At 46.6% G+C, this 17,792-nt stretch overlaps 1 protein-coding gene and 2 non-coding genes across 4 annotated transcripts in view; 1 reads left to right on the top strand and 2 right to left on the bottom strand.

Annotated features, from left to right (window-relative positions):
• LOC119940143 (interferon-induced GTP-binding protein Mx1-like) overlaps window positions 1-13,770 on the bottom strand; it is a 31,536-nt gene extending 17,766 nt beyond the window's left edge. The window contains exons 1-8 of one of the 2 annotated variants that reach the window (XM_038760217.1): window positions 13,688-13,770; window positions 12,973-13,053; window positions 11,447-11,567; window positions 6,899-7,094; window positions 6,194-6,331; window positions 4,620-4,774; window positions 3,463-3,601; window positions 920-1,118 (exon numbers count right to left, since the gene is read on the bottom strand). In XM_038760217.1, coding sequence (XP_038616145.1) covers window positions 920-1,118; window positions 3,463-3,601; window positions 4,620-4,774; window positions 6,194-6,331; window positions 6,899-7,094; window positions 11,447-11,560 — 941 coding nt within the window. In that variant the 5' untranslated portion in view covers window positions 11,561-11,567; window positions 12,973-13,053; window positions 13,688-13,770. Of the gene's footprint in view, window positions 1-919; window positions 1,119-3,462; window positions 3,602-4,619; window positions 4,775-6,193; window positions 6,332-6,898; window positions 7,098-11,446; window positions 11,568-12,972; window positions 13,054-13,687 lie in introns of both variants that reach the window. The other variant, XM_038760216.1, reaches the window with a different exon arrangement.
• Window positions 127-264, top strand: LOC119940522. The gene has a single exon (XR_005454995.1). It is a non-coding gene; the product is annotated as a small nucleolar RNA SNORA7 (small nucleolar RNA).
• Window positions 1,797-1,934, bottom strand: LOC119940489. The gene has a single exon (XR_005454967.1). It is a non-coding gene; the product is annotated as a small nucleolar RNA SNORA7 (small nucleolar RNA).
• Window positions 13,771-17,792: the final 4,022 nt, after the last annotated feature.

Below are 17,792 nucleotides of genomic sequence, written 5' to 3' on the forward strand. Positions count from 1 at the left end.
CAGCTAGCATTCTTCATTACTTCCAAGCTAACCATCTGACTGGATCTTGCTCATGACTATAAAAATAGTAATAATAGTAACTATTATTATTATGGAATTTGTTATGCACTTAGTAGTGTCAAGCACCCCCTCTGAGGGTCGCACCTGAAGAGTTTCCAGTACTCTACCAGTCTTGGCTACGGGAGGGAGAGTCAAGCAGAGGCATACCCATTCCATTCCTAGCCCGGTCAGTGGCTAGCGAGTAGAAGGCAATCTGCTACATGGGTCAAAACTCACCCATGCTGGGCAGCAGCGGGATGGGAGAGAATCGAGGGTGGAGATTCAAGTTTACCGCATGGAAGGCGGCAGCGGTAAACCACTTCCGTATATTTACCAAGAAACCCCTAAGGATTCACTACCAGAATGATTGCAGATGGAGAGCGGGGCGTTCTGGGAGAGGTGCTTCCGTGGTGTCGCTATGGGTCGGAAATGACTCAACCGCATAAGACAAGTGGCAAGCACTGTTCTAAGCCCTGCGGTAGATACAAGTTAATCAGGGGTTTAAAGTCTAAATAGGAGGGAGAACAGGTATCGAATCCCCATTCTACAGGTGAGGACGCTGAGGCACAGAGACGTTGAGTGACTTGCTCAAGATCACACATCAGAGAAATGGCAGAGCTGGGATTAGAACACCAGGCCCACGCTGCTACCCTATAACCAACTCATTTCTTACTCCTTTTCCACTGCACCAAACTCCGTCCCCATCCCACAAGCCCTACTACAAAGCCGCTTTCTCCACAAGGCATTTCCCAGCTAATCTCTACCTTCCTGGTCATATTTTCCTATCTGTAGTAGTAGTAGTAGTAGTAGTAGTAGTAGTAGTAGTAGTAGCGGTAACTTGTATATGAGCACCCAAGGATGGCCTTGCTTATGGTATTACCTGAAATGCTCGTGCTCCTCAAAAAATAGCCTTTCGTTCTCGATTGCCATAGCCAGACTCAGTTTATCTTGAATATCTTTCTGCCCCCGACATTTCACGATCATGTAGCCTTTATTCAAGAAGATGGTGAGGTTGCGAACCACGCTCACGATGCTCTCCTCGGCGCCCTTGTCCACCAGATCTGGTTTGGTCAAGATTCCTGCAGGTACGGAAACAATGGCAAGATTGCTCACCTAACCAACTTCAGCATCATCGGATAAAGTCATAGTCCTTTCCCTTATAAGGCACTTGGTCATCAAATCACCAGGCCGATAGTTTCCCTCCACAAATATTCGCAGCCAGATTCTCACTTTCTCTGAACTTTTCCCATTGCTTTAACTCCGAGCAAGCCCAGTGAGACACCCAGGGCTACAAGCGCTTAGTACAGTGCTCTGCACACAGTAAGCGCTCAATGAATACGACTGAATGAATGAATCTTCTGCCTAGGATACCGGCAAATTCCATTCAGACTTTGACTGAATCACTCTACCTTTTCATTTGGAAGAGGAAGTGCAGTTTTTCAAAGAGGTGGTCCTCTGCTTTATCCACCTGGGTTCCTCTTCAACTCCTCTCGACCTCCTCACTCTTCTCTTTCGCCAAGCTCCTGCCTCTAGCCTGACTCCCTCTTGTCTTATGCTGTCAAGTCATTTCCGACCCATTGACACATCTCTCCCCGAACACCCCACCTCCACCTGCAATCACTCTGGTAATGTAGCCATAGAGTTTTCTTGGTAAAAATACAAAAGTGGTTTACCATTGCCTCTTTCCCCGCAGTAAACTTGAGTCTCCGCCCTCAACTAGCTCCCATGCTGCTGCTGCCCAGCACAGGGGAGTCATGACTTGTAGCAGATGGCCCTCCACTCGCTAGCCACTGCCCAAGTTAGGAATGGAACAGGTATGCCCCTGCTTGACTCTCCTTCCCGTAGTCGAGACTGGTAGAGTACTGGACACTCTCCAGCTGCCATCCTGAGAGGACCTGACTTCCTCTAGGCTTGGCTTAATGTCTTTCCAGACTTGGGCTCGTGGAACCATGTTTATTTACATGATCAAAGTCAGGAACCTCCAGTGACCACTGTCTTGGGGTACAACAAAAGTAGGTTTATAGGGAAGTGAGTTCTGCAAGCTAGTGATTTCAGGGTGGGAGGCATATTTTGTCCTCACTTCTGCCCCTGGAAAGCAGGGGTAAATGAAGGAACAATTTGGGCCGCCACTCTTTCCTGAGGTGGGCCCCGCTTACAGTGCAGCACTACGTTTCTGAGCCTGGGCCTGGCTCAGTATGTACTGTCATTCCTGATGTTGGGAGTAGGAGCAATAGAGAAAATCCATCAATCAGTGACATTTCCTGAGTGCTTATTGTGTGCAGAACACTGTACTAATTTCTTGAGAAAGTAGCACAGAAGAGTTGGTAGACATTATCCCTGCCCACAAGGAACTTGGTCTACAGATCTAGATAGACATTAAAAAAGATCAGGAATAGGAAGAGTAGAGCATAAGAGTATTTACGAAAGTATTCTGGGCTGGGGTGAGTATCCAAGTGCAAGGGGTACACAGCTAAGTGCATAGATGATGCAGAGAGGAGGGTGGATGGGGAAATATAGCGGTCAGTCTGGGAAAGCCTCTTGGAGATGATGGGTTTTTGAAGGTGGGGAGAGTGGTGGACTGTTGCCTATGAAAGAGGAGGGAATTCCCAACCCAAGGGAGAACATAGGCAAGGGGCCCGCAGTGGGATAGGCAAGATCAAGGTGCAGAGAATAGGTTGATTTTAGAGGAGCAAAGTGTGTGGGTTGGTTAGGTTAAGTTAGGTAGGGGGGAGAGAGCTGATTGTGTGCCTTAAAGCCAGTGGAAGGAGTTTCTGCTTTGATGTGGATGGGCAAGCATCTGAACAGTTTTTTGGAAAAATGCTCCGGGTAGCCGAGTGAAGAATGAACTGGAGAGCGGAGAGACAGGATGCAGGAAGGTCAGCAAGGAGGCTGATCAGGCTGAGAAATTAGTAGTGCTTAAATCAGCATGGTAGCAGTCTGGATGGAGAGGAAAGGACGGATTCGAGAAATGTTCTGAAGGTAGAACAAGCAAGATTCTGTGAAAGATTGAATGAGCTGAGGACAATGCCAAGGTTATGAGTTTGTGAGATGGAGGATGGTGGCACTGTCTGGCTTGATGGGAAAGTCACAGGGAGGAAAGGGTTTGGGTGGGAAGATGAGTTCTGTTTTGGATAAGTTGGAGGTTTCAGCAGGACATCCAAGTACAGATGTCCTGAAGGAGATATTTGCAAATTCTGAGTAAATAAGAGAAAATGACTGCACAAAATGGTATGTACACATGTTCTTTCTCTCTCGCTTTCTCTCCCCCCGCCACTTTCAGAAAACCAGCTAAGATTCCACAAAGCTTGTCTCCAGGTTAGAGTGAACTTGAAGTCAGATGAATGCATAACACTGAGGTGTTATGGCCATGAACATCTTTCAATTTCTACTTGGTGCACAGTGAAATTAGGCACCCTTTCTTACCCAGAGTTCTCTCTCCTTTGGGGTCCACTTCCTGTGCCATGTTTAGCGCCTCCGTGGTCGCTATATCCACATTACTTGGCACCACCACCAAATTGATCGTCTCTTGCTTCTTTATATACTTATGGATGAGAGATTTGATCTGGAATGAAACACACCAATGAGGATAGGACTGGGGGTGGGAGAGAGAGGTGTGTGTGTGTGTGTGTGTGTGTGTGCATATATGTTTGTGTGTGCACACGTGTATAAGAGTAGGTGGGTGCAGGGGGAGGAGAAAAGCCTCTCGGTTCGCTTCTGAGTCTGTATGGTGCTATTTTCCCCTGGCCATTAAGAGTTTCATGAAGAGGGCACACTTATCCTGTTGCAGGGGAGAGCGTTGCATCGACAACATTCAACAATGGATCCCCTCCCAAACACTTAGTACAGTGTTCGGCCCACACTAACCACCCAATAAATATAATTGAGTGGTTAAGTGATAAAGATGCTGGGTTGTGCCCAAGACCAGACTGGCTGGAAATCTCACTTACTCACCTCGAGGTAACTAGCTAGCTGCTTGAACCTCAAATTAGATGATCAGAAGGCAAAATGAAAGTTATTCAGAGTCAACCCTTCCAATGGAAACGTTACATGTGAAGAGACGGTTCGAACCTCTGCTGGCTCACTGAACACCAGACCTCGTCATCAACCTCCCCATTCATCCTCATTTCCCATGGGCTGTAGTCATATCTATGCCCTTTGTTCTTCTCTGTCACCTTCCCTAAGGTCTATTCTGTCAGCTACAGCTCCCAGTGGCCGAATCTGCGGAGGATGTGGCTTTTTTAAAAAATTTCCTTTTTTCTCTTAACAGCTAAGCCTCAGGGCATTTTCCCATCTTGCCTGGACAGACAGGCTTGGGTTCCGTTAATTTTGGGAGATCCAAAGGGGGCAAATAACTGGTCTTCAAAAAGGTGCAGTTCCAAACCGACAAATGATTGATTGTCTGGCCTCTGTACCCTTAGTCAAAAAGACCATGACGAATAGCGACGGGCTACTTATTTAAAGGAACTCTGGATCACAAAGTATCCCAGCACAACCTCAGCCAAAGTGACCGTTGTGGGCTACCCTGTCCCCCTCCTCACGAAAGCCTCCTTCACCTGGTGTAGAGGGCCCAGAGGTTTTACCTTCTTGCCAATGTCGTGGGGCTGATTGCCCACAGCCACCCTGGTGATCCCCGGAAGGTCAATCAGGGTCAGATCTGGGACATTGGGTGAGTTGATCTCTAGTGTAATTAGCTCCTCGCTAATGCTCACTCCTGTCCCAGCCATAGTGTCTTGAGCTGAAAAAAAAAAAGAGAAAAGATTCCACCCCCGACCCCCGGCCCCATCACCAATTATACCCTTACCAGAGGGAATCAGACCAACTAGCCAAACCCCAGGATCTTATAAAATACCTGCTGTTTCCAAGGGGTTCTAAGTCAGTCTGTCATCTGAGAAATTTTTCAGCAGGCCCTCTGAACCACTCCCAGCTAGAAAGACTGGCCCCTCGCCCCCCATCCCAGGCAGGAGAGTGGAACTAGCTGACTCTCAAAGCAAGAACCTCTCCTGTCTGGTCAAATCACCCATCCCACTATCTGAAAAATCCTTCCGGTGAAGAAGTTCTTCTAAAGTCTAATCTCCTGCTTTAACTTCGAAAGGAAAAACACCTCAACTGAATGTGATTGTAAATGAAGCCTTAAAAAAAAAAAACTGGAGGGGAGCTTCAATGCAAAGTGAACACCAGCTCAGGGAAAATAACTTGGGGTAACTGACTCAGGAGGGCAATATATATATTCAGGCAGTCCACTGTATTTATTGAGCACTTACCGGGAGAGCCTGGGAGAATACAATATAACAATAATCAGACACATTCCCTGCCCATAACGAGCTTACTGTCTGGAGGGGGAGACAGACATTAATATAAATAAAATTATTCACTGAAACAGACATCCATCAGCTTATCTATCTCTTCTGAATGCTAAGAAATCTCCATGTACTATGAAGGACGGAAGGCAATCCGTGTGTATATAAGGAACATATACACTTGTACATATTTACTATTCTTGTACATATGTACTATTCTATTTTGTTAATGATGTGAATCCAGCTTTATTTCTATTTATTCTGATGACTTGACACCTGTCCACATGTTTTGTTGTCTGTCTCCCCTTTCTAGACTGAGCCCGTTGTTGGGTAGGGACCGTCTCTATATGTTGCCAACTTGTACTTCCCAAGTGCTTAGTATAGTGCTCTGCACACAGTAGGTCCTCAATAAGTATGATTGAATAAATGAATGAAGGAACTTTAAAGCTGCCTCCCTGAGGAAGTCTTCAACCCAGTTTCTAAAAATGGTTCATTTGAACATTTGATTTTAGACTTCTTCCGCAGGAATGCATTTTTGGCATGGCAGCCTCGGGCCAACCCACAGTATTTACTGAGCCGTTATTCACTGGGAAGCACTGTACTAAGCACTTCCTTCACTATCAAACTGCACATGACAGTTCAAATAATATTAAACATCTGCGTGCAAGGCACTGCATTCTGCTTTACCCCACACTAGACGTGTGTGTTCATTCATCTTTCTCCCTCTACTGCCATCACAGACCTGATCACAGTAAAGATGCAGCTCTGATCTCAACTGGGATAGTTTAATCTTGTAATTAAAACAGGAAGCCCGGGAAGGAATATGGTGGCACAGTTGTAAAACATAGGGTTTTTACCTTGATGTATTTCGCGTTCCACCACTGAGGGGTCTGGGAGAGGAATTTCTAGGTCACGATAGCCGATTTTTCCATTCCATTGTTGGTCACAGCCCAGCTTTTTCAGTTTCAGCACCAAGGGGCATCTGGTGACAATGCCTATATGCGGTCATTTCAAAGAAGCGTAAGTCTTACTGATAAAATGGCAAACTGGGTCCTTTACTCTTGGCTCTCATGCTGCCCGAAGGGAGTTCAGAGCCACAAACATCGATCCCCAACTTAGGGAACGGCTGGTGGTCGGGAGAAACCATGTGGGTTTTAGTTGGTACAAATGCCACGGTATGGGTTCCGTCAGGGTGGACTTGGAGAGATGCTTACGGACCCCTTCCTCAACCCTGCCAAACTTGGAGGAAGGGGCTTCTCTTCTGCCTCTGCTAGAGTGCCCCATGATGCCAACCCCGGCTACTCCAAGGAGTCCCCCTCCTGCCTCCAGCTCTTAGAATGGCTGGGAACTTTTGGGGCAGAAAGACATGGATAGCTGTAGATCGGATCGACTAAGAACCCACACAGCCACTGAGTCATGCAGGGTAGCACACTTCAATACTTCCATCCCCATCTGGACAGCCCACCTGTTTTGAAGCCAGCCAGGCCATTCACACTTGGGCACACTCCGCTCACCCCCTACTCCCTCAGGAAGTTCCGTGGGCTGCATTAAGTAGCTCTTACCACTGCCTCTGGGGAGAGAGACTCCAGACAGCGCTTCCAGGACAGAGCTTTTCCCAGAACTCTGGTCTCCAATCACGGCGATAGCGGGCAGCGCCAGGTCCTTCTCCACCCCCAGGGCTCGCAGAGAATCGATGAGATCGATGCAGGGGCGAACCTTCTCCTCGTATTCGTCATACAAGCAGGGTGTTGCTTTCATCTGCTAAGTAAAAGGTTTACTCTGGCTCAGAACCCAAGTTCCAAGTAGCGGAAGATCAGATACGGTGTTTCCCGACAAACTCCTTGTGCTACTTTGTGGAAGACGGAAAGGAAGGTCTGGAGCACGGTGGGCATTACTAGCTGAGACCAGTAGGAAAAAGAAACCTAACACTGCTTGGGGGTTCCCCCTTTCTTGACCCACTTCCCAGCACTCCAGCTTCTGGCCTTAGGCTGGTTTGCCATGGCTATAGGATTCAGCCTGGTTTCCCCTGCTGGATCTAGCCTCCCCTGTGAAGCTCTTGCCTTATTAGTGACTTTGATGCATTCGATCACCTTGTCCCTCCTACCTTACCTTGCAATTCTCCTACTACAGCACGGCCCGCACACTTTGCTCCTCCAAGGCCAACCTACTCACTGTACCTCGAGCTCATCTACCTCACTGCCAACCTCTTGCCCACATCCTTGCCGGTGGTCTGGAACCCCTTCGCTTTTCTTATCCAACAGACAATCACTCTCTCCACCTTCAAAGCTTTATTGAATCAATCAATCAATCAATCACATTTATTGAGTACTTACTGTGTGCACAGCACTGTACTAAGCACTTGGGAAGTACAAGTTGGCAACATATGGAGACAGTCCCTACCCAACAGTGGGCTCACAGTCTAAAAGGGGAAGACAGAGAACAAAACCAAACATACTAACAAAATAAAATAAATAGAATAGATATGTACAAGTAAAATAGAGTAATAAATATGTACAAACATATATACATATATACAGGAGGCACACCTCCTCCCAAGAGGCCTTCCCCGACTAGGTCCTCAGTTCCTTTCCTCCCATTTCCTTCTGTGTCACCCTGGCACTTGGATTTGCACCCTCTATTCACCCTTCCCTCAGCCCCACAGCACTTATGTAAATATCTGAAATTCAATTATTTACGTTGAATGTCTGTCTCCCCTGCCCCCTTTTTAATGGTATTTGTTAAGTGCTTACTATGTGCCAGGCACTGTACTAAGCACTTAGTACAGTGCTTTGCATAAAGTCAGTGCCCAATAAATATGACTGAATGAATGAATAAGCGCTGGGGTAGATTCAAGCTGATCGGGTTGGACACAGTCCATGTCCAACATGGGATGTACAATCTTGATCCCCACTTTACAGATGAGTAACTGAGTCATAGAGAAGTGAAGCGACTTGCCTAAGGTCACACAGCAGACAAGTGGCAGAGCCAGGATTAGCACCCAGGTCCCTGCTCTATCCTCTAAGCCATGCTGCTTTCCCCTCTAGACTGTAAGGTCATTGTGGGCAGGGAACATATCTACCGATTGTGTTATCCCGAGCTCTTAGTACAGTGATCTGCACACAGTAAGCACTCCATAACAGAGAAGCAGCATGGTCTTGTAGATGGAGCAGGGGCCTCACAGTCAGAAGGACCGGGTTCAAATCCCAGCTTCACCACTTGTTTGCTATACGACTTTGGGCAAGTCATTTCACTTCTCTGTGTCTCAGCTACTTCACCTGTAAAATGGGAATTAATACAGGGAGCCACATCCAACTTGTACTTCCCGAGCACTTAGTACAGTGCTCTGCACACAGTAAGCACTCAATAAATACGATTGAATGAATGAATGTGGGTCACTCACTGTGTCCAACCTAATTAGCTGGTATCTACCCCACTGCTTGGTACAGTGCCTGGCACATAGTAAGCACTTAAATACCATTAAAAAATCATTGATTGATTGATTAATTGAGGCTCTTAAGCTGTATTGCGGATATGGTGCATGGGGAACTGAACATCAGTGGCTGTGCTGATGGCAGCATAATAATAATGGTGGCATTGTTAAGCCCTTATTAGATGCCAAGCACTGTTATAATTAAGCACTGGGGTAGAGTCAAGCAAATCAGGTCCAATTCAGTCCCTGCCCCATACGGGGCTTACAATCTCTAAGTCACTCGCAGTAGCACTTGTCATCTCAGCACCCCAAAACAACTATGACATTTATCAAGTACTCGCCCTGTGTTAAGAGCTGGGGTAGATACAAGCTTGTCAATCAATGATATTTATTGAGTACTTGTGTATGTAGAGCAGTGCACTAAGAGCTCGGCACAACAATCAGTCGATTGTATTGACTTTCTGCAGTGTGCAGAGTACTGTGCAAAGTGCTTGGGAGAGTACAATGTAACAGAGTTGGTAGACCCGTTCCCTGCCCACCATGAGCTTACAGTCCAGAGCGGGGAGATAGACATTAAACTAGATCAGGGACAGGGGAAATAGTAAAGTATATTAGTAAAGTAAAGTATATTTACATAAGTGCTGTGGGGCTGGGGTGAGAATCAAAGTGCTTCAGGGATACACCGCCAAATCCATAGTTGATGGATAGGAGAGGATAGATAGGGGAGATGAGGGCTTAGTTAGGGAAGGTCCCTTGGAGGAGATGTGATTTTAGGAGGGTTTTGAAAGCGGGAAGGGTGATGGACTGTTGGCTGTGAAGGGGGAGGGAGTCCTAGGCCAGAAGGAATACATGGGCAAGGAGTCGATGGTGTCAGAGGAGTGGAGTGTTGGGGCTGGGTTGGGGAGAGAGGTTATGAGGATAGACACAGTGTATGTTCCACACTCTAGTATCTCACCCCCCTTTGACAGATGAGGAAACAAGCCTAGAGGCTGATTTGCCTAAGGGGACACAGTAGGCCAGGGGCAGAGCTGGGACCGAACCCAGGTATCCTGATTCTCAATGCTCCTTCTACTAGACTACGCCTCCTCTCTTCCCACAGGCACTACTCAGGTTTGTTACTCTTCATCTTCCACCTGAAGCCAGTGAGGCAGGAGCCGGACTGAGAGTCCCGCCACCACAGGCTCGGCTTTCCAGGCCTCCATCTGCCTTCAGGCTCAGCTCAGCCAGGCCCGCTCTCCCTCAATCTTTTCACACCCTTCCCTCCCCCCTCCCCATTCCCCACAGTCAAAGCAGCTTGGCTTCCATTTTACCAGGCAGCTGGGATGTGGGAAGCCTTGAGAACCGGGCCCTGGGTGGAGCCTGCAGGCAATGAAGCAGACTCAGTGGGCCGAGCCCCCGCTACTGCCCTGGGACCGCAGGGAAGGAGTAGGGAGGTTCGGCACAAGAACCGAGACCTCACCAAGTGGAGCCATCCATGCTCTCAGGAATTGGAAGTTCTAGGCCAATTCTGAACGTGCAGAGCAGTTTACTCAGCCCGTGACCTCAGGCAGACCCTGCTTCCCATTTAACTTGTTTTTGGGATCTCAGTACATCCTAAAGATCCTTCCATTACCCCTCTCCCTAGCAAACTGGGGGTGGGGACATCCTAAATGCCAGAAGCAGGGGGTGTCAGGAAGGAGAGGGTTTGGGGATGTAGAAAGGAAAATTTTGGATGGTCATTCATTCATTCAATCGTATTTATTGAGTGCTTACTGTGTGCAGAGCACTGTACTAAGCTCTTGGGAAGTACAGATAGTACAGTACTATCCCAACCATTTTGCTGCCCTATGAGAGACTGAATCAGTACTGGTCTGTTCCAGCAACAGTACTGCTTCCGTTCTCATTTTCTCATAGCCCGGGCAGAGAGCCAGCAGTAAGCTGTTCCCACTGACTGCCCAGAGTTCCGCTGGTCGGCTTCTCTGGGATTGTCCGTGGAGCTCCCTCGGGACCCTCCTGGGGTCCCCACCCCCCAGCTTGCCATGGGGAAGGATGATGGAAGATTGTCTAAACTGCCATCTCACCCTGACGATTCTGGCCAAGTGACCTCGGAGCCCTGTCTGGGAGCCCCGTTTGGGACAGATGCCCTCTTTTTCCAGCTCCTCGCTGAGCCTGGGGTCGCTGTCTCCAAGAGATGGAACAGAGGGAAGGAGCCCACGGCAACAGCACCTTCAGTAGCGACTGAGGACTGAATGAATGCTAGTTGGTTCCCCTTCCTCTTCCCTCCTGGGTCATGGACTCCCTGCCCCTCTAACCACCAGCTTCACTTACCCTCCCCCCATGTCCCTCCCTAACTCTTGACACCACAGTAAGACAAGCAAAACTTAATGTATCTCCCACTATTTCCATTCCCCCTGTACCTGGAAAAAAAAATCCAATCATCCCACTCTGATTCCCTTCTCTGTTCCCACCTTCTTAAATGTCTTCTCCCTCCCCAGACTCCTCTCCAACCCCTCCCTTCTCCCTCCATCCACTTATTCTTCCATCTCTATTCTACCCTCTCCTAGATTAACCATCCAAAAATATAATAGTTACAATTTTTTTTTTTATGGAGAAAGGTGATGCATGCAAAAATAGGAAGACCCTGGCTTAGAAAGGCTGAAACTCTTGAATTTGTTCAATGTAAAATTTCTTTTTTTTTTACCTTTGCTTTCGATTTTCTTTTCTCCGATGGTTGGCTGCCTCCATTTACCAACTGGGGCTCTGGTAGGAAGGGCATCATATTGGACATGTCATTTTTCTCAGATGGGGTTGCCATCTTTTACCTATCAACAAAGAGAATAAACAGGTGAATAGGAGCAGCTACTCATTCTAAGCCAGCCAGATAGATAGAAGAAATCTTGAGAGGTCACCCTGTCTGCCCGCTGCTTTCAGGTCTGGCTATATTTTACACCACCCCAAGCATAAGCAGCTGTATTCTACTTTTTAAATCCTCCAAGCAAGGAGATGCCACTACCTCGCAATAATCCATCCATCATCAAAAATATTTATGGATTGCCTTATTGTGAAGATCTCTGTTCTAGGCAACTTGGAATGGACAAGATAAATATAATCAATTTATTTATTGAGCGCTTACCTTGTGCAGAGCACTGTACTAAGTGCTTGGGAGAGTACAATATAACAGATACATTCCCTGCCCACAGCAAACCTACATTCTGCAATGTAAATGATACTATCTTGTTTTAGTACGTTTTCCCCAAAGATCCCTGGGGGTTACTGGTCACAAGGTGTGCCAAGTACAGAATAATAGCAAGATTTTTTTTCTCCTAGACGGTAAACTAATTGTGGCAGGGAATGAGTCTACCAACTCTGTTCTATTGTACTCATCCAAGTGCTTAGCACAAGGTTCTCTGCACAGTAGGTACTCAGTAAATACCATCAATTGTTCAACAGATTAAAATACTCCATATTGAGCCTGCACTAGTCCTGAGCAGATGATTTCTTCATCTCTGGAACTGATCAAGGAGAAGGTTCACGTATCCTAGCAACAAAGCAAAGTGTTCCCGCATACTATCAACAAAAGGAAGGGAAATCTATACTGTTTTCCTCATTAGGAGAGGAACTTCCTTTAAGAGTAGATGTTCCCCCTTACCATCAGCAAAAGGAAGGAGAAACTTGCTTATTATTTAGGGCCTGGTGGATTGGGAACTAAGGGGAAGAGTCTGGGAAGCAGTTGGAAATTGGGATTTCTTGGGCTATAAAAGGCTCAGGGCTTTGCTGTAAAGGTGTGTGTCTACCAGACATTGATAGGATGCTGATCCTGGCATCTGGGGGCCACTGGATCCCTTTAATAAAGAGGATCGGTCTGAAACCACGACCCAAGTGTGTGGTCACTTTGGTAATGGTTAACTAACAGGACAGTTTTGTTCCTGAGTGCATCAGTGGTAACAAAGTACAATTCTTACTACTTTGGCATAGAATTTTCAGATCAATTATCTTTTGTGAGCCCCCCACCCCCGGGTGCGGGGTGGGGGGTGTCAGAGAATATGTCCAACCTAATTCACTTGTATCTACCCCGGTGCTTAGAACAGCATTTGATATATAATAAGCATTGAATATATACCATAAAAAAGATGGTCCCCATAGCATCTCTGAATATAGGAGAGGAAGGGGTTTTATTCCCATTTTACAGATGAGGAACCTGGTGCCCAGAGCAGTTAAGCAACTTACCCAAATCACCCAGCAAGCCGGTGGCAGAGTTAGGACTGCCCTTTGCTGAAGACAGTTCCTGCTCACAACGTATTCACAGTCCTAAAGGGAAAAAAAAAAATCCAGAAATGACAATTAAGCAAAGGCAACCCATCAACATTTAAACTAATCCACCGCTGTTACACAGAATAGTGGCCTGCACTAGTAAGCTCTCACTAAATACCATCGACGGACTGATTGTGCAAAATTAAAAGCTCCTTGTGGGCAGGGATCAGGTCCACTAGCTCTATTGTATTGTTCTCTCCTGAGCGCTTAAGACAGTGCTCTGCACACAGTAAGCGCTCAATAAATACCATTGATTAATTGCTGAGAACCACTCCTGCCCCATCCTCTTGACAGACCCAAGGTCCTTACCTCAATCAGTTAATCAGTCTCTACATCTAGGGTTTAGTGGAGGGGGGGGCTCTCCAAAAACACTGGAGGTATGGCAGCACCCCAAAACTTTGGAGCCCCAGGATCATGAGACTTGGGGGACACCCTCTCCTTCTACGTTTTTAATAATCGTCAGGCCCTGAGTTATTGCTTCGGAGTACATTTCAGGAATCCGATGCTCTCCCTTTTAATGACTCAGGTTTAACTGCCAAACATCATTTCGCCCTATTCACTACGTCTTAAGCATAAATAGAGAGGTTTGCTAATAAACAGGCAAGTTATTTGAAAAAGAAATAACACTTACCAGCTCTTCTTCAGGGCTGGAAGCAAATGGTCCAGCAAGATTCAGCTACCTCCTACTTATATTACAATTTCTAACTCCTCCCCTCCTTTTCAGTGCTCTAGTTGGAAAACGAAACTGAATCTCTGCTTTCCGAGAAGGAAAATGAATCGTGTTTCCCTTCTAAAGAAATCTCTCAAGCGGCCTGAAAATACATTTGTTGAAGTAAAAAAGAACAAAAAAACACTGGAGCTCACTAAATCTACTTAGGAATTCGTTTTCAAATACGTAACTTGGGGATAAAATTGTTATCCTTTTAAAAAAAAGTTCTAGTGAGTTGGGTTATTTTCAATAATAATAATTGTGGTATTTGTTAAATGCTTACTGTGTGCCAGGCACTGTACTAAGTGGTAGGGTGGATACAAGCAAATCAGGCTGGACCCAATCCTTGTCCCACATGGGGCTCCCCATGTTACAGATGAGGTAACTGAGGCACAGGGAAGTGAAGAGACTTGCCCCAGCTCGCACAGCAGACACGTGGTGGTCAGCATTAGAACCCAGGTCCTTTTCACTCCCAGGCTCCTGCTGTACCCATTCGGCCACACTTCACAAACTTGCCAGCTGTGTGGCGTTAGGCAAGGCACTTAACTTCTCTGTGCCTCAGTTACCTCATCTGTAAAGTGGGAATTAAGACTGTGAGCCCCATGTGGGACAACCTAATTACCTTGTATCTACCCCAGCACTTAGAACAGTGCTCAGCACATAGTAAGTGCTTAACAAATACCAACATTTTTATTATTTTAGTTTTTACTTTATTATTTTTATTTAGCTTTTAGCTTTTATTTTTTTTCTGGTTCACATCATTGGCACCACCTCCATGGGGTCACTACACTTCTTTGCCTCAGTCGCCTCAGCTGTAAAATGGAGATTAAGATCGTGACCCCTCATGGGACAGGGATTGGGTCCCCATGATTCGATGGTATCTAAACTGCGTGGCTTACTGGGAAGAGCCCAGGTTTGGGAGTCCGAGATCGTGGGTTCTAATCCCGGCTCCGCCATCTGTCAGCTGTGTGACTGCGGGCAAGTCACTTAACTTCTCTGGGCCTCAGTTACCTCATCTGTAAAATAGGGATTACAACTGTGAGCCCCAAGTGGGACAATCTGCTAACCTTGTATCTATCCCAGCACTTAGAACTGCACTCAACACAAAGTAAGGGCTTAACAAGTACCATCATTATTATCATCACTGCTTAGAACAGTGCTTGGCACATAGTAATCGCTTAACACCATTATTATTATTATGATTATTATTATCTAAACCCCCCAGCGCTTGGTACAGTGCCCAGCACAGGGTAAGAGCTTAAGAAACACCGTAAGAGTGAGCAATGAGGACGGAAGGCAATCCATGTGTATATAAGGAACATATACACTTGTACATATTTACTATTCTTGTACATATTTACTATTCTATTTTGTTAATGATGTGCATCCAGCTTTATTTCTATTTATTCTGATGACATGACACCTGTCCATATGTTTTGTTTTGTTGTCTGTCTCCCCCTTCTAGACTGTGAGCCCGTTGTTGGGTAGAGACCGGCTCTATAAGTTACCAACTTGTACTTCCCAAGCGCTTAGTAATAATAATAATAATTTTGGTATTTGTTAAGCACTTACTATGTGCCAAGCACTGTTCTAAGCGCCGGGGGAGATACAAGGTAATCAGGTTGTCCCACATTAATTCATTCATAATAGTAATAATAATAATAATAATAATGGCATTTGTTAAGCACTTACTATGTGCAAAGCACTGTTCTAAGCGCTGGGGGGATATAACATGATCAGGTTGTCCCACGTGGGGCTCACAGTCAATCCCCATTTACAGATGAGGTAACTGAGGCTCAGAGAAGTTAAGTGCCTTGCCCAAGGTCACACAGCAGACATGTGGCGGAGGTGGGATTGAAACCCATGACCTCTGACTCCAAAGCCCGGGCTCTTTCCACTGAGCCACACTGCATTCATATTTATTGACCGCTTACTGTGTGCGGAGCACTGTACTAAGCGCTTGGGAGAATACAACAGAACAATAAATAGACACATTCCCTGCCCACAACGAGCCCTACTGAGAGCTCACCTCCTCCAGGAGGCCTTCCCAGACTGAGCCCCTTCCTTCCTCTCCCCCTCATCCCCCTCTCCATGCCCCTCATCTTACCTCCTTCCCTTCCCCACAGCACCTGTATATATGTATATATGTTTCTACATATTTATTACTCTATTTATTTTACTTGTACATATCCATTCTATTTATTTCATTTTGTTAGTATGTTTGGTTTTGTTCTCTGTCTCCCCCTTTTAGACTGTGAGCCCACTGTTGGGTAGGGACTGTCTCTATATGTTGCTAACTTGTACTTCCCAAGCGCTTAGTACAGTGCTCTGCACACAGTAAGCGCTCAAGAAATACGATTGATTGATTGATTGATTGATTGAGACCCTTTTACTCATCCTCGGGAAAGCACATGGACTGGTTAGAAGCGCTCCATGAGGCTCCCAACCTCCTTGTGCATAAGTATAATAGATCAAACAATGCCCATATTAAAACAGAAGGTAGATTTATTTTAAAAGCCACATATTTTAACTTGGTTTTCGGGGATGGATCTATCTGGATTTCTGTAGGCCGGAGTACCTGTTCTTTGCATTTTCAGAACAGGGCTCACTGTCTTAATCCCCCTTTTACAGATGAGGTAACTGAGGCCCAGAGAAGTGAAATGACTTACCCAAAGTCACTCAGCTGATAAGTGGCAGAGCGGGATTAGAACCCATGACCTCGGACTCCCAAGCCCGGGCTCTTTCCAGAAAAGCAGCGTGGCTCAGTGGAAAGAGCACGGGCTTTGGAGTCAGAGGTCATGGGTTCGAGTCCCGGCTCCGCCACATGTCTGCTGTGTGACCTTGGGCAAGTCACTTAACTTCTCGGAGCCTCAGTTACCTCATCTGTAAAATGGGGATGATGACTGTGAGCCCCACTGGGACAACCTGATCACCTTGTATCCCCCCACAGTGCTTGGAACAGTGCTTTTTAGACTGTGAGCCCACTGGTGGGTAGGGACTGTCTCTATATCTTACCAATTTGTACTTCCCAAGCGCTTAGTACAGTGCTCTGCACACAGTAAGCGCTCAATAAATACGATTGATGATGATGATGCTTTGCACATAGTAAGCGCTTAACAAATGCCATCATCATTATTATTATTATTATTTATTTCCACTGAGTCACAATACTTCTAATACAGTGCCCTGTACACGGTAAGCGCTCAGTAAATACGATTGAATGAATGAATGAATGAATAAAAGCTGGGGTCCCGCTGGGGAGTCTGGGAAAGACTCCCAGGAAGACTCCCCCGGCCCCCCCCACAACGGTTCCTGAGGTAAGCTCGAGCCCCATTGGCCAACGGCTTCCAGGCCCGAAAAGCCCCGCCCACCGAGGCCCTGATTGGCGGATCAGCCCTCTCCTCCCGCCCCCTTTTCTGTCTCTTCGTTCACTGATTGGCTGCCTGTTCCGTCTTTCGACCGCCCCCCCTTCCCTCCCGCCTAGCGCCCCCCCCGGCCGCTCGATTTTCGTTTCCCCCCTTCATCCTAGAAAATGGAAACCAAAGTGGCAGGGGAAAAACGAAACCAAAGCAGGGACTGGGGGCGTGGGGATGAAAGTGACTCAAGTTCAAGGAAAATGGGAAGAAAAGGGATCACATGCATACATACATAAAAACGTACATAAATAAAACCCGGACTAGTCGCCCTTCCCACACCCATTTACTCACCAGAGCTGTTCTGCCTCAGACTAGATGAGGCCCAGGCCTGCCATGGTTCAGTTTAAAATTTCCTTCCCTGTGGAACCTAATAGTAATAATAATAATGGTGGTATTTAAGTGCTTACTATGGACCAGGCACTGTACTAAACGCCGGGGAAGGTACAAGCCCATTAGGTTAGACACAGTCCAGGTCCCACGTGAGGTTCACGGCCTTAATCCCCAGATCACAGATGAGGTAACTGAGGCAAGGAGAAGTGAAATGAGTTGCCTAAAATGACACATCAGATAGGTAACAGAACTGGGATTCAGAAACCAGGCCCTTCTGACTG

This window comes from Tachyglossus aculeatus, chromosome 18 (genome assembly GCF_015852505.1).
Source record: "Tachyglossus aculeatus isolate mTacAcu1 chromosome 18, mTacAcu1.pri, whole genome shotgun sequence".
Taxonomy (NCBI): Eukaryota; Metazoa; Chordata; class Mammalia; order Monotremata; family Tachyglossidae; genus Tachyglossus; species Tachyglossus aculeatus.